Below are 17322 nucleotides of genomic sequence, written 5' to 3'. Positions count from 1 at the left end.
AACTGTGGCCTCTGATGTCATTGCAAAGCCCTCAGCTCAGCCAGTGTGTTTGTCATGCTTGTGCCTCTGCCTGTGTTTGCATAGCCCTCTCTATTATGGTTCTTTAGTGCTTCTTTCTTTCATTACTCTATTCATTATTTTCTGACAGAACCTCATACCCTTTGCCTTTTATTATTTCCTTAGTGCTGGTACTCACAGCAATATCAAACCAATGCCAGCAATTAAGTGACACCACTGCATGTTTCTTCACAACATTGTCCTCCTCATGCTGACCTTCCCCCAGCGAAGAGCCACACCGTTTAAAAAGCCTACATCTCCCAGTCTTGTGTCTCTCTCTGGATGTCTTTTCCTTCACACAGTGGGTGACCAGACCCTTTCAAAGCCCTAGCTACCAGCTCAGGGCATTTTTCATCTTCAGTCACAGCCCTGCAATTTGCAAACAGGGCTCTGTGTTGGCTGACAGGTCAGAAAGCTAGCAAAATAATTCTTTTGGTTGTGATGATTTTATGTGGAGAGCAGGATAGAATCATGTATTTTTAATATGCAAGACAACATCAACAACCATCAGAGGTGTCAAGGGAGAGGATTAATATTTCGTTTTGCAGAACAATTCAATCTTCCTGTTTAATACATCTGCTAAGTTTTTTACCATAGCTAAATGTGTAATTAAAGTGCTACTGATCTGTGCCATGATTTGCAAACTGGAGTCTGCTGGAAAGCCCTGAGCAGGAGCCACACAAACACATATCACTCCCCCACCCACACTGCTAGCCGAAAAGACTCATGGCCATAGGGTCTTTGAAACATTATCTAGTGTTAGTTTGGCAAGATTTATGTAGCTTAGTACTGTGCAATGGCCAAAAAATATACCACTGAGTATGAAAGATAAATGATAACAAGTTTTCTTGCAGAATTTTCTGGCAGTCTGGATCTGGCTGTGCAATTAGGTCATCTCTTTTCTGGCTTTCCAAAAAAACCACTCTTTTGCCCTTTCAGTCTTTCTCATTTACATAATGGAACAGTGATAATGAAATGAATACTTTTTGTTGTTCCCAGGCCACCAAAAGAGCTGACATTTTGATGGTCACTCTTCAGTTCTCCATATTCGTCCATAGCTGAGTATTGCCTGCTGAGGCTCTGTACTGTCCCAGTCTGCTACTGATCCCTTACTTCATCAATCACTTCTTTTTCAAAGTCATTGTCTACCCCTCCACCCAATGAAGCCAGAAAATGAGTTGGTACTTACTTGTATTGCTGTGTCCTGTGGATCCCTGTTGTGACTCCTACAGTAATAACAGAAAAAAGGGAAGGTGTATTATTTTTTCAGCAATTTTTTTTCTGCAATACTTGCTTGGACATTACCTTAACAGTACAAACAGCACTGATGATTGTCCATTTGGTTTCAAACTAATTTTCAATTACAAGAATAAGTCCAATATTTCTTGGAAAATCCATTAATTCTAAAGATTGTAAACTTATTTCACAACAACCCTTTAATGGCGCAATTCCTTGTTTAGCTATTACAACTCTCCTGCTCACTATTCATGTATTGATCAGCCAAAACTCGTCTATTATCTTCTACAAGTTCAGATGAGAAGACAGAGGGAAGGCCAATATTGTTTCATGGACCATTGGATCCCTGAGGTAGTAGCACAGCTGGTCTTTTCACATGTTGACATTGACAGCATCAGAGAATGAAAATACAGACTAGTTCTGGGTCCCTGAGATTACAAGGTTGACCTTGTATGACAACAGCAATATCTGTGAATGTGGTGCAATAAATCAGACCATTTTTTCCTCAAGTGCAAATGTTCGCTCACTGTTTTTCATTCAGAGAATTTGTTTGCATTCATAAAAATATAAAAGAAGGCTATGAATACAAATATAAACCATGACAAAAAGATATTTAAATTAAGGGAAAAAAGAATACTTTGCCACGGATGCAGCAGGAAAAGTATCCTGTATGTAACTCTGCTTCTGAATAACCCAGACACACACAGGAATACCACCTCACATCCATGCTGCTGTTACAACTGCAGTTAAGACTGCTCAGAGAAGCCAGGCACCCACAGGAACACATGCAGTCATTTTCAGTGAGGAACTGGGCACTGCACCAGATCCCTGGTCCACAGAGGCTGAGGGATGAGCCAAACACACAGCTCATGGAGAGAGGAACTGCAAGTCCCCAGAGAGCTGAGGATGCTCCAACTTGGTTGGGCTGAGATTGTGCTGCTGAGACAATCAGGAGAATTCCTCAGGGGCTTGGGGTCCCAAGAGCTTCTTGGGCCCTCTAAACAGAGGTTGGCTGGACAGCAGACCCTGGTGTCTTGAGGGCTCGGCTGATCAGAATCCCTCGATCTGAACAATTTGCTCTGGAGTCAAGGCTGTCCAGACTGCATGGCTTTGATCTGTAATTTCAATACTATAATACACATCTGCAACTCACTTCCATCCTACATACCTGTAATGTGAGATGTCATTTTTTGGGCACGCCCCAATAGTTTCTACCTTCTACTGTAATATGAAAAGATCTGTACCATGTTTCACATGCCAAGAATAATTTCTCAGTAGTTTGAAATTGTGTACTTTTGACAAATTGCATCAGCTTTTTGTGAATGTTTCTGATGAAGAGAGATTAAAGCCTGTTTTTTTCTGGTGACTGAATGTAATCTTAAAAAGTCAAGATCAGCTTGCAGCAGTGATGTACTGGTATGTACAACTGAATTTAAATGCTATTCTTGTAGCCAACCACACTCCCAATAAAAGTAGGCTTTTAGAGCATGTTCAGTTTCCAAAACAGAGAATTTATCTACCTAGAGAAGTTCAGGGAAATGCAGTAATTTTGAGGGAAATATCTTCATATTTGTAAAAGTGTTTGAAACTTCTAAACAAGGATCTTGCCCACTCTTTTACCTTTTCATTAACCTCAGGAAGAATGCACCATCCCCTTTAACTGCTGAGCACAGTATCTTGCCTCTGCCAAAGGCTAGTAAAAATATCTCATAGAGAAATATAGAATGGTCTTACTAATGGAGGAAAAACGAATGTAACTTTAAAAAAAAGGTGAAGTCTTCATTTCTGAAGATTATTGTCCAGTGTATTTCCTCCAGCTTGTTAAAATCAACAAGAAAGGAAAAAGCAAATGAATTGAGCTTGTGAAGAACAACATCAGTATGACAACTTAGCATCTGCTGAGAATAATCACCCAATAGCTTTGTGACAAGAAACCAGTTCTCCTGGAGTGGCTAAATTAATTCCCAAATAACAAAATGATGGCTGATCCCATAATATCATATACACATAACTAGAAATCAAACACCTGATCGAACTATCAAGACATAAAATCACAGTAAAAATGAAGAAAGAGAGCAAAGCATGCAGCAGAATTAACAGCATTTTTTCCTGCACAAGAGAATTAATACTTGAACATGAAAGCTCATCCACACAAGCATCAAGTGAGCTCTTATTTACAAATTTAATTATTCATTTAAAGTTTATTTATTAAGATGCTTTTAATAAAATTACAATCAAGAAATGCCTGATCATTTGTACATAACAAAGCGTGGCTGAGAAAGGAAAGCACACACAGCCTGTCACATCACACATTCATTCAATTATCCTCAAGCTTTGAAAAACAAGAAGTAAAGAGACTGTCATTGCCCCTTCCTAGTAAATTCAAGAGAACAAATTAATTCCAGAGAGAAAGAAAATTCCAAGTTAAGGATGAAATGTAACTTTATGCCCTCCATTACATAAAGGACAGCTCTCTAGCAGTGCTCCTCCAGCAGTGCAGTATTTGGAAACCTACTGGGCACTGCCACGTGTCACACGTGACTCAGACTCTCCTCTCATTCTTGTGAATCAATGCAGACCTCCCATGTTAATGAGGCCTGATTTCATATAGAAGTACAGCATATGCACATCCATCCCCTCCATCAAATGAGCATTTAGTTATATTGATTGATACAGCCACATGTGCAGTTTCAAATGTGCAATTCTGTTATATTTGTGATATATAAATCTCAGATATTTAGCTTTTATTACTAGACTGATTTCAAAACCACTCTAGCTATAGTTGCTGTGGCCTTTGCAACTTTAATAGCCTAATTAATAAATTTCAAGTTTCAAGCTGTCAGATAGCTAATTACTTGAATTGCAGGTTAAAAGCAGTGTGGCGTGAATGCGAACTAATGATGCTGACACTCAGTTTTTTATGGACAGAAACATAGTTATGATTTGCATCCTTGTAACAGGGCAGGAGTCCTACAAGCTTCTCTTTTTCCCATTCCCAAAATGATGAATATCTTAATATTTGGGAACTGTCTTCTGCTAAAAGCAAGTGTAGCTTCTCTTGCTGTAAGAGTCTTTGCAAATGAATTGAACTGATGTCTTAGCACTGCTATTAAGACTGAAGAGCAATTCATGTTACCATGCATAACTTGGAACTAAGAGATGAAGCTGTTGCCCAGAATTTAGCCTTTCAGTCTTTACTGGCTTTGGTCACTACTTAACTGACAGAACCATTTATCTGAATAATGTGCGATCCACAACAGTTTGGTGTAGCCCTCAGGTTTTAAAAAGTAGGGATAACTACGTGGATTACCTGTGGGAAAGCTTTCTAAGAGCTATGGAGACATTCCCTATGAGGTCCAATAAAGATTTTACTCCGTGCTTTGTGAAGAGCAATAGCTAGTTTATGAAGGTTTGAAAAACACGTTTGAAAAATTAGGAAACCATTTTTTGCATTTTGGAGCCTGAAAAGCAGATGCTTTCTAAAGTCAGTAACAGTACAGACTAACGTTAAGCCACAGAACAGCTTTTAATTATTTTAAAATAGAAGTGGTGTCTAAAATTAACATAATCTATGGCCAGTAATACAGGATTGTTCCAGGACTCTGGTGAGTTTTTTAAGGTACTTCTTTCCCATCTCACACACAAAGCACTCCCATTTCTGACCATGCAGACCATCCAGGCCACAATACAGTTGTGATGTTATTGTATGTACAAAAGTATGCTCGTATGTTACTAGCTGAAATCTTGTCCATCCTAAGCTTAAAAAAAATGGAAATTCTACTTTGGCAAGAGAAAAGGAAACTGCCTTGAAAAGGATCTTTAAAAATGAATGGTAGATCTCTGAAATGGCTCTGCAATTCAAAATAATAGAAAATTTCCCAGAGAGATGGATGAACAGGCAGAGAGAAGATGAGAAAGTCAATATCAACCATTATTCACATATCTTTGCTCTCTGCTCTGCGGTTCTCCTATTCCTATATTTATCACAATGCATTTAGTTGTGAGGAAGTGGATTCACGATGGCCACACAGATCCGCTGACAGGTGCACGCCTTGCCCGTGCACATCTGCACACGTGTCACACAAGCACACTGTGTGGTGGCAATTGTGGCAGAAACTGCAGCGCTGCAAGCACCACTTCACTTTGTCATCCCTATGTGGCACTTCACCTGCTTGTAAGCTGCTGATCCTCCTATCTCCTACAGGACTTACTCTAACTTAACAAGCCTCTGGCCTGCCTACCATCTTCAATCAGTTGTCTTCCTTCAAGCAAATAGTGAGTTATTTCCTTCTTTTTCTTTCATAACATGCCAGAGATATTTTGGTTTACACCCCTGATACTTCAAAATCATGACACTCTCATCCACAGAAAAGCTGTTTTACTGTAGGCAAATGAAGTTTTCTTGGCTTTGTAGTTATAATTATTCCCTAAACTAAATTTTGCAGAATGGACTTAAAAGTTGCCAAACGAGCTTGCTTTAACAGGAGAAAGACTATAAACAGCATCAATACCATCTTTCAAGCTTGAACACTGCATGAAATATGCTTGTGACATCTAAACAGTGTATGGTGATACAATGTGAAATTTATTGGCTCTTGCACAAGATATCTGATTTCATTGCCTCCTGACTTACCATGTATAAATAATGTGGTTTCCCCAAGCTTGTGCTGATGAGCTTTACCATGCTGCACTGCATCTTCCCTGGGACACATCCTATAGTGGGGCTGGTTTTAAAGGACCATCAGCAGGACTAGTGGCTTTGGTCTCTTGGGGAATCAAATATTTCCACGGCAAATGCTTCTGTGGCCCCTCTGAGTATCTCGGCACTGGGCTGACAGCCTCTCTAGCAAAGCTGCCCCTTTGAAGCCAGGCTGGTGGCAGGAGATGTGTGCCCAGTCCTCAGGCCCAACTAGAGGCCAGTGTGCCTAGTGAAGGCTTGCTCAGACCTCAAAGGTTTCAACACAAATCTCAGCTGGTGAAGCCAAATGACACAGGAGCAGTGGATGCAAGGAGGAGCTCCCTGACTCTCCACAGCTGTCTGTGCCCTAAGGTGTCAATCAGGAGCCTCAGCAGAAGCCACCCCATCTGGACATCCCACCGGATACACCTGTGGTTTTACCTTGCTGTGAGGAGCCCATGACCCCCACACCATCAATTCTGCTGCCAAGAGATGCAGACTGTAGCCCTGCTGAGGCTGTAAGAAGGGAAAAGACAGGGAATACTGGCACACACACATGCATATCATCAGCACGGCACCAATCTCAGCCCAGAGACCTCACACACTTAGTCAGGGCTTTTGTAGGACATATTGTGAGGTGCAGGAGGAATGTTTGTACACGATGTGGAATGTCTTACCTTGTTTGGGAAGGGAAACTTGCTTTGTTCTGCCTTTCCTGGTGTGTGAATAGCTGACAGTGGCGGAGGCCATGAATGGGTCATCTCCTGAAAAACAGTATTGTTCAGCAAAATGCATTGAGAAAGTCCGTGGAAAAGGAGACAAGGACAGCATATCAGTAGCAAGAGTGCCTGGGTAGTGGAATATTTAAGTTACTGCAGCTTCTAGGAAATGCCCAGTTTTCATATAATCTAGACAAAACATGAGCTACAATGATTTTTACAGACTCTTGAGAGCAGTTCTTAAGCACACTCTCATTTTCCTGAATAGATAATACATCTTAAGTGCAAGAAGTTTGATTTTTCTAACAGTCTGCAATACAGTTCAATCACACAACGTATTTGGGCTGGTGAGACTAACAGAATATTCTTTTGTAGATGAGAACAGAAATTTCGGTTCATGACCAAGTAATGGGGTACACGCAGTGGACTAATCACACAATAGATTTCACAAAGTCAGAATGGTAAATGCTTACCACTTGCTAGCAGTTAATTCCTAAAATTGCCTTTATCATTGTAAAGGAGTTGAATAAGTTCCTAACTCCAACGTGTTTGTGCCTTGAAGGACACAGATATGTGGCAAGCCCTAAACGAGGTGTGCTGCACACCATCTTTTTCTCCTCCCTGTTTTGTCTGGAGGGACATTTTTTCATAGCTAAGAGACAGATGCAGCTTGACCTGACTTTTATGCAGTCATCCTTGACCCAGCTTCAGGTAGCAGGTAGGCACACATTCAATACTGTTATGATTCAAGTCTAAATGAGTTGGTCTCCAAAGCAAGGCTGCTTTTGGGGAGAGATAAATGAAACACTTCAGACCATTTGTTCCTCTCTAGTGCAGGATGTTAAGGGACAGATTTCTTTTTTGACATGTTCAGCACCAACAGCCACAATATTTGGTACACAGTAACTTAAGAGAATTAATATGAGAAATAGAGCCAAGCATGACAACCCTGAAAGTTGGCCCATACGTTAGAAGAACTGAAGAGAAAATAACATCCTGCCTAAGCAGGGGGATTTCTGACACTATGAAGACTCTGCCTGGCAGATGCTTTGCTGGGTTTTGCTACCATTAGCTGACTGTGGAGTTGTTTCTCAGTGGTATTTCAAGGAGCCATGCAGAGATCCACAATCAGTCCCAAAATAAAACTGGAGTTATATTTCCATGACTCATTCCTTTTTAAAGAGAAAAGAAAATTTTCTTGTTTGGAAAAAAGGGTGTGTGAGTCTCTTGCCCATCCTTCATTAGTGCTGATGGAACTGCTTCCTGACCCAGCATGGACTGAGCTGCTGCATTTTTTACATAGTGGAAAGTCTCTGGCTGTTCTGCCAATGAAAGGACCAGCCCTTTCAACACAGTTTATTAGCAATAAATGTCACCTTTAAAGCATTCTTGATAAACAGTTTATTTCCTAATAAAAATTGCATTCTTTTAATTTATTTGAAGCTAAAAAGTTACATGATTTATTATACTTCTGTAATCTACATGCGTGCCTCTAATCAGAGCATCATCTGGTTTGCAGTTTCAGTATCAGAATTGCTTTGCTTTTCACTTCTTTGAGGCAGATCATTCATCTTATGACTTCCTTATCTGATAAGTGCCAGCAATAACAGTATATAGCAATTTTTAATATACAGTAACTTCTAAAAACTCAGGCAGCAAAAAACAGAGGCAATCAGATTGCTGTTTGCTACAAGTACCTGGCACATGCGCTACTGTTTGCAAAAGATTAAGAAATAATGTATTAAGAAATATCCCAATAGTAAAGGTGTATGACAATAAATTGACAAAATGGAGATTTGCAATGTGGATGTTTAACCCTAAGTCTGTCACGTAAAAAGGTATCACTTTCATACCTGCTTTCCTTGCTTTTCCCTTACGGGACCATTTACTCTGTGGGAAATGTTGTGTATATAGACTAAAGGTGTTTCCAGCGGAAAAACCCTGTTCCCAACCAAAGTGTCCTGCCCCACAAGTTGAGGTGCTGAGCCCAAAAAACCACATGGGAATGACTATGTGTCCCTTTCTTCCGTAGGGCAATGCTTTACGTTATCTCTGTCAATTGAAGAACGGGGGCAGACAGACTGGGAACATCTGGTGACTTTGACCCAAAGTTATCCTACTTGTGAAATATTCTATTCAGTGCTTATGACTGCCATTTGCTCAAGAAGCAGTTCTTCCAGGTTGTACAGCTGGTGACCCCACTGTCACCTTCAGGGACACCTCTCCTGAGGAGTCTGCTCTGTGCCAGCACAAAACAATCTGTTACAGCAGCAGAGCTCTTTCCTCCCACCTTGCTTGCCCGAGTCTGACAATGATGCCTTCATCCAGTGAAAGGACCAGAGGGTTGATTAAAAATAAAGGTGACCTTTTTTTTGACATGTCAAAATCTTTCGTTTCTTCTTTTCTCCAACAATATTTCTCATCCCCACTTCAATGAAAAATAGCCTTAATAGTCTTTTTTTTTTTTTCAGCTAGCTCCTCTTCTCCTTTTTTTACTTTCAGTTGTGGTATATAATAAAGCTTTCTACATAATTTAAATTGGATGTAACCCTTTCTGACACAAAGATTTAGTAAAACCACTGATATCTGCCAAGGTTAATAATTGCCATTATAATGACTATCTGAATGTGAATTTACTAGAATAATACATTGAGTTGTGATTGTATTGTTTATTTATCTCTACCCTTTGAAATTCAGACAACTATAAAATTAAATAAAATTAGAAAAAATAATCGGAAAGCCACAATGAAAAGTATCCCAAACTACAGGCTGTCACCACTGAGGAGTGGTAGGATTTAAATGTAGTATAATATTTTTCTAAATAGAAACATTAAACTATGTGCAGAGTCTCTTTCTGGCTGCCAAGAACAGAGCCTCAAAAATCAGGAGAAAGAATTTAGGTGTCCAGCAAATGTCAACACCATGCAAGAACAAGCAGAAACAAATCCAGAATATATTCAAGTGTGCCAAGTCTTGGGATTTTAGGCTCTAGCTGAAGATATTTGAGACAGATTCAAAACACTAGTAGTGACATATGATTATATCAAGTTTTTTTTGGTACATGGTGTGAAATGTCTGAAAATGCAAGCCTAAATGGCAACTATTTAACTAACTAAACAGAAAGGACTCAACTTTTATTGTAAAATGAACTTTCATGAACATCTTCTCTTCTCAGGTAACTTGCCTGTCTTTGGAGTTTGGGATTGGCAGTACTGGCATAAGGCACCCGCTGGACTGAAAACTGAAAAGGACTGATGAAAATTTAAATGTATTTAAGAGCCTTAGCACCTTCAAATTGGTGTTAGAACATCGATTGACTCAAAAGGTTTTTAAAATTAAAAACAGAAAAAACCCAGGGTCTTTTTTAGCATAAATCAAACAAAAAATAAGTCAGAAACACCTGGCACCAGAAAATGTTCCAGCCACTACAAGACAATGGTCTAATTTAAAACCAACTTATAGTCTTCTTCAAACTTGACTAACTTAATCCTAAAGTCCTGAACAATGTCAACAAAAGAAAGTACTGAGAAGACATTTGGGGTCCAGAAGTGGGGAAAACAAAGACTTCTAGATCAAAGAAGGAAGCCCTGACCAGGCTGCTTGAAACATATATGTGGATGAGCACATGTGCCCAACTGCAGGACAGACCGTTTGAGATGACAGTGACTGCCCCCCTCCTCCTGCAGCCAGATGCACAAGTCCAAGGAGCAGCTCAGATGCCCTCTCTTTGCTTCATAACACACATTTCTCCTTGTGAGGGTTGCAGTGATGTTGTTTTGCACTGACATCTTTGTGGTGCTGGTGGTGATGGCACGTCTCATTCACATGCGTACTGTAACTCTACAACTCCGCAACTTTACTCGTCTCTACCTGTAGTAAATCAGTTTTCAGCAGTCATACATAAATGTCCAGTTTTACAAGCTATAAAGGTCCAAGCCTAGTTAATCTTACTCAACATGCCAACTTGGCTTTTCTTCTCACTGAAGGGAAAACCTTCAAACAAAGAAATCTATAGTATTGCATATTCTTGCTCCAACTTCAGTTTCCGCAGCAACAATTAAGTAACCAGACATTTCTTGGGGATTAATGACTGCTTGGTAGTGTTTTGTTTGGGGCTTTTAACCCTAGCTTGTAGATAATTTTTCAGGAGAAGTACCATGCAGAGGTAAAAAATAGTATTCACTCTAGACTTAAGGCAATGCTATTTATCTAGTGTCATCAATCTTTCTGTGTGGCACATGATACCAGGAATGGTTGAACTGATTCAGAAAAATCGTAATTAATAATAAGTAGGGAGATGGGTAGCATCTAGATTTAAAGTCTTGCCACATGTATAATCTTGCTGTTCACTTGGTGCCGAAACCAGAACTTATCATTGGGTAATTAAGAAAACTGACTGTTTAATCCTCCTCTCTGCTTGTGCTCACCTAGCTGATTTTTGATTCCTAATATTTCGTCTTTCTGCACAGGATGATTTAAGAAATATTTGTGGCACCTCATAAAGGACTCTGTCAAACACCTTTTGAAAGTTATTTTATCTGACTCAACTTCATCCACTGCTCAACTGACATGTCACAGGAATTATAGGAGATTTGTGAGACACAATTTTCCTTTGCAAATACTCTGCTGGTTAGCTCAGGCAGATTGGAGAGGATCTGTTTTTGTAGTTACCTACACTGAAATGCAGATTTTAGGGAAGCATTAGATGTATTTATTCAGCTGGAAGTCAAGGCCATGCAAAGGTAATGCAGAGCTTTCCAAGACCCTTTAGCAACAAGATGCAGTTTGAGAACCTGTAATCTAGTATCTCTTCTGTCTTCACAATATTATATTTTCTTTTTTTTTTTTTAGCACAGGAGTCTCTCTTTTTAACTGCTGTCAGTTGGCAAATATCCCATTCATTTCAAGGAAGCTACATTGCCACTAGCTGACAACATGGCTATGATTTTAGTGTCAAATATCCAAAGCAAAGAGACAGACACTGAAACTTTTGGAGACTGTGTTGAAGCTGACAGTATTTCACTGTGGTAAGGTTCCTATCATGTGAAAAGCCAATTTTCTTTTTTCAAAATTGGTTCCTGTAGTATCTGTTATTGCTGCAACTTCTCTAACCCAAACTTCAAATATGTGCCTATAAAACGGAAAGATAAAGCTGTTTCCTCTCTTTCTACTTCCTCATAAGCCCCATAGTTTCCTTTGAGCAATTGATAATTTTCTACTTTCCATTTGAGCATCTCTTACTGGTCATTATCCTTTTGATAACATGTTATTCAGAACCATCACCGCCCAACAAAATATCTTGTCATTTTCCAGCTTCTGTTGTTTTCTGTTTTACTTATCTTCTCTCCACTCATTTGGGTGGGTTTTAATTTATAGTTAATATTTGTCATGTATGATACAAAATGCTTCCTAAACTTGAGGTAAGTGGCACACATGGTTTCACCCACTAACTGAAGGATGAAATAAGGGAACTACTGTTAGCTGCCTATCATGGTGCTGAAATGGCAGTAAGGACACTGAACTGGGTGCCAGTTCAGCACTGAACCTCAGTCAGTTCTTCTGTCTCTCCTACTCCTGCTAAAATGATTTCAAGGAGTAACTTTTTTCATAGCAATCTGCTGCAAACACATTCTACCACATTTCCCCTTTGGCAACAGTCCCAAGACTCTCCAAATGCTCTGCTGCTTTCTGAAATATGAATTCCTTTCAATAGGCTTCATTGGTATAACTTCCAAAGATACATGACAATCCAGGGGCAAGTGCTTGTCAAGGAATATTTTTTTTTTGTTCTAAGCAAAGAAATAAAGGTAACTGTGTAGCTTGTGACTGTGTCATTTTTGCTGTGCTTGGTTCTTCAGACATGCACAGATGGTCATCAGCAGAAACTGCTTGATAGAAACAGGATTTGTGTGTGTGTGTGTGTGTACACACATGCCCGTGAGCTGGGAAGAAGGAAAGGAAAAAAGAGAAATTAGGCCCATGAAAAGGGAGAAAGTAAGAGATTTTGCAGACTGCAGCACTAAAGAATGTGTTCAGCATTAAATCTCCAGATATTTGGTATCTACAGAACTAAACCATTCCAAATCATGAGTATTTGCAACGTGATCTGTGGATCAATTCACTCTACAGCAAATCAGAAATGCCAGTGCAGTAAGTTTCTGTTTGGAATATGTTATCTCTGATTTAGTGGAACCATCCTGAAAATAACCTGCAACACTTAGTCAAGGTTCAGCAATCTAGGACAGATAAATGTGAAAGAAGGCTACAGCTGCTTACTTATCAAACTGACTTATTTAGGTCCTTCATTTGTATGATTATAATTCTTTAGCATAGAGGCTTGCAGATTTTTATTCATTTTTGGGGGGAATAAATGAGCCTGTAAGTCTAGAAGAAGTTATGGATGCCTAAAAGAAATGTGGTCTGATTCTAAAAACAAGTAAATTAGCGTATAACCCATGGCATGCTCTCTCATATCAGAGTTTAGGACAACCCCCCTGCGCCCCCTTATTAGGAAAGGAAGGTGTCCCTTTACAGGTAAATCATAGGACAGCATTTAGACAATTTCTTTAATTTTTAAAAAATATTCTTCATTGAAATGAGAAAAAAAAGGATAAAATTTCTCCTTTAGTCACAAAGATGAATATCTCTTCTTAGCTAAGAAGCTATGGTTCTAGATGAATGCAGTGAGCCATATGATACAACAAACTGTCTGAAAACCAACCTTGCTTGGGCAAGCTGAGATGATGTGGTTAATCAAGGTACAATCTTTATTAGTGCATTAACCTCATGCACCCAAGGACTATGGATTCTAATTCCTGAATTGCCATGCAAGACTGATGCAGCTAGTTTTCTAGTCTCAGTTGGCAGCAAGCTAACAGAAGTGGCTAATGAAGATGAATAGCTGCCTCTTGGGAGTGGGGGGAGGAGAAAGAGGAAAGTAAAAGACCTAGGGTATTTCAAGGTCCAGATCTCTGCATGATTTCAGATAATAATGAAAAAGTGCACATAGCTGACATTTTCAGAGACCACAACAAGCATGTTAATTCTTAGGCAATGGTAGCGGCCTCAGGATTGCTCTGGAAACATGTCAAGAACTTAAAACAAAGGCTTTTGAAAAAAAAATACCAGGACACTGATCAGGGTCTTACTCCTGTTTTGATGGATGATTGTATTAATACAGAAAAAAAAGCAGAGAAAAAAATGCTCAAAGCTGAAAACCAGACACATTTAGTAAGGAAAACATCTGTGGTTTGGAGAAGACAGAAATACCATCACGGTAAATATTTATCAATACTGAAATATCTTTTCCACAAATGCATGCAATGTTCTAATATAAACACTCCTTTAATTCAGACAAAAATACACTGCTAAATGCAGAGAGGTCATTGAAGCAAATTTTGCGGGGAAAAAAATCTATTTTTTTTTTAGAAAGTAGACAGATTTTTCCATTTTCTTCTGTTGTGGGAGGCTGGAAGCTTTGTGATAGGTACATTGGTGGTCCTGGATCACTCCCTTGTCAGAAGACGAAATAACAGGTCATTGGTTTGATCTAATTTGTTCTTAGTTCCAATTTCATACCCCTGAAGCCATTTTAAGAGGACTGGGGGTACCATAAAGACTTACATGGTTCCTGGAAACCTGGGGGTTCACTCAAAGAGCTCTTTTGTGCATCCACAGTGGAGATTCACCAGTGGGGATGAATTGGTATTTTTAGCTCAGCTTGTTCAGCCAACTGATTGAGCACATCAACCTTCACGAACTTAGGAGTAACACAGTGCTGCCTGTGTGTTCTGTGCACAAGTTATGGGCAGACATTACATGAAGTAAATACCTTGTACTCTGGGTGAAGGTTTAAAGTGCTACCAGAATGCCTTTTGGCTAAGATACCTGTGAAGGCTGCCAACCATAACAAGAAGCAAGGAAGCTTCTGTTCTGTGCTACTACAACAAACTTGGTCAGTGTGAAAAGATGATAGAGAGGGTAAGAAAAATCCACAAAAAGAAAGAAGTCAGAATTAAAGTATTAGAACTTAAACCGCTGTCAAATGTAGCTCTATAAAGTACAGTTCCAAGAGGATTTGTACTTGTGGTTTCTCAATGCAATTAAATTAAATGTGTACAATTTACAGGTGAAAAGTACACCAAGCTGGAGCCTCAGACTGAAGAGATTCTCATTCCCTTTTCCCTGTCATAAAACAAAGAGGTTCTGCAAGGCGAAGCAGCCTGTAAATCCTTCCTGGACAACCTTGCATGGATGTGGCTGACTGCAATTAGCAAGCAATTTTGTTTATGATGCTCTGACAACTTGGGGAATCTGTTCATATACAAGTCATTTATTCTGAATGAGATTAAGAAATCAGTGTAGCACTGTGTGCTTCAGTGTATGTGAATTCAACCATCTGTTCTCAAGGTTACATCGTGTGCCTCCTAGATCTGAATTGACAGAAAGATGTTAAATCTTGCTGGTTTGTATTCTAGAAGTAGCACAATGGCACAATGCAATGTCTAAAGCCAACAGATACCAGTTCAGCTATGAGTGCAGAGGTGTACAGAGCTGAACAAACTCTGTACATGTTCAGGTACTCTGTACTCTGTTCATGTCCAGAAATGAAGAATACCATAGACTGGAACACATTGCCCCAGAAAGGCGTTAGGGGTTATCAGAGGACAAGAAACTGAAAACAAATATCCCACATCTCTTACTCTTGCCCAAAGAGCTCGATCGACCAGGGTGCATTTGTATATGATAGCACAATAGAACTGGTTACACCAATGGTGTAACAGCTTGTTTCCTTGAACCCCTTTCTTCAGAAATGCTGGGAATTCTGAGCAAGTGGAAAAAAAAAGGAACATAGAAAAGATGGCAGATGAAATCACCTCTGTTACACTAAGAGCCACTAACTATGCTGGATTTGTGTAAGCAGCTTCATGGGGGAAAATCCCCTGTAACATGACTTCTAGAAAACCTATTCGTAGCTAACTATCAAGTGTCCCAAGGAAAAGCAGAACCTCTACTCACCAGCTTCAATAGGATTCTCAAGGGATGACTTAAGAAATCAGTGGAAACTGTTGCCAGCTCACAATATTAGAGAAAGATGAAAATCACTAACTTCATTAGTGATACAATACACATACTTCTGGTATCATGAGCCAATGGATAGAAGAACAAAAAGGCAAAGTGAAGTTAGGAAAAAAAAGAACAACTTCTCATAAGCTGGTGGTTCACTGCTGGGATGCAGTGCTATGGAAATGCCTATCTTCATGTCTTCAAGTCATAAGATAAAGGAGGTTTTTCTGAATTATATGCTTCAGCCAAATACTAGATAGTAGGCTCAAGACAGGGGAGAGTGGCTGAAGTTATCTGGCTTGTCACATAGGTCAGAGCATTAGTCATTCTGGGTGATTCAGACTCACACCTAAAATGTAGCTAAGTGGGATTTTCTTGTTTACTTTTCAGTCTGTCAAAATCCTCAGCATTTATGGCTATCAATACATACTTTGTAAGTCAAGAAAACGCATGAACCATTTGTATTCTCATGTGAATGTTAGGTACTGACCACAAAAGGAGTGACTGTGAGAAAGGGATGTCCCATTGTGCTTTAGAAAATAGAGAAACAGAAGTTTCTTATTTTCTTATGTATCAGTTACCATAGTTGTCCTCTGCTGCTTTTGATTTCATAAGCTCCCGATGCACCACAATAAACCTTGGGGATTTAAGTGCAGGGATAAACACAATGGAGGCATTTGCCTGACACTCTTGTTGTGGTCAGCAGAAAGATAGCATGGGGCACATCAGTGGACCTAAGATCTGGACCATCCTCTGGAAAAGTGGGGAGAAGGCTGGAGGCCAGTCCCTTGTTGCTCTGAAGAAAAATGTTAGGCTTGCCAGTAGCATGGTGCGTTGGGAGTCCTTGTGAGGGCATTGTGCACAAGCACAGAGCCTGTCTGGCTGGGAGCTCTGCTCACCATCCTGTTCTCAGAAGCCAGTGCCATGGGCATGAAACAGCACTTACCATTTCTCCCTGCTACACATGGGGTGGCCTTTGGGATGCTGTCAGAGGCAGGCAGAGCCCCTTTGTTTGACTCAGATGTCCCTAGGCAATCTGGCATTTCTTGTTAAAACTCATTTTGTGTGTGTGCTTCTCTCTAGCTGCAAACACAGCCATGGAGCAGCGAAGGAGACCATTCTGTAGCTGTGCAATTTACATTTGTCTAGTGTTTATACTAACTGTGTTCCTCAAAGCTATTATTGTCTCAAGCTCTGTCTGTTTTAAGCCCTGAAACAGTATTTCGTGCTTATTATATGCACTGGTTTTCATTTGCAAGGTAGTCTGCAAACCTGAATTAGGCATACCAGCACCCCCATAACCTCTGTAAGTACCATAATATTGAGTTAAAACTTATAAAATTGGAACTAAGGTTGAAAGAATCTTGAGTCCTAAAGTCCCTTAAGAAAACCCATCTCGACATAAATGGCACTGTGACAATGCCAATTGGTGACTCCAGTTGGAAAAACAGTACAAGGTATGAAAATATACACTGCAGAGTTAAATCTACTCTGAAAGCATGTTCTGGCTTCATCCATTATGCCATTTATTTTATTAAAAGGTAGATTAACACCAGTATCCTATGC

The 17322-nt window shown here is 39.8% G+C and overlaps 1 protein-coding gene across 2 annotated transcripts in view; it reads right to left on the bottom strand.

Moving 5' to 3' along the window:
• AFF3 (AF4/FMR2 family member 3) overlaps positions 1-17322 on the bottom strand; it is a 323305-nt gene that overhangs the window by 128897 nt on the left and 177086 nt on the right. For both annotated transcript variants that reach the window (XM_042040545.1, XM_042040553.1), the window contains exons 5-6: positions 6649-6735; positions 1247-1283 (exon numbers count right to left, since the gene is read on the bottom strand). In XM_042040545.1, coding sequence (XP_041896479.1) covers positions 1247-1283; positions 6649-6735 — 124 coding nt within the window. The remainder of the gene's footprint in view (positions 1-1246; positions 1284-6648; positions 6736-17322) is intronic.

The sequence above is a fragment of the Corvus kubaryi genome, unplaced genomic scaffold (assembly GCF_017639235.1).
Source record: "Corvus kubaryi isolate FWS band 111438036 unplaced genomic scaffold, C.kubaryi_AGA036_p1.0 133, whole genome shotgun sequence".
NCBI lineage: Eukaryota > Metazoa > Chordata > Aves > Passeriformes > Corvidae > Corvus > Corvus kubaryi.
The sequence above is the reverse complement of the archived record's forward strand: the minus strand, read 5'-3'. Positions and strand labels throughout refer to the sequence as shown.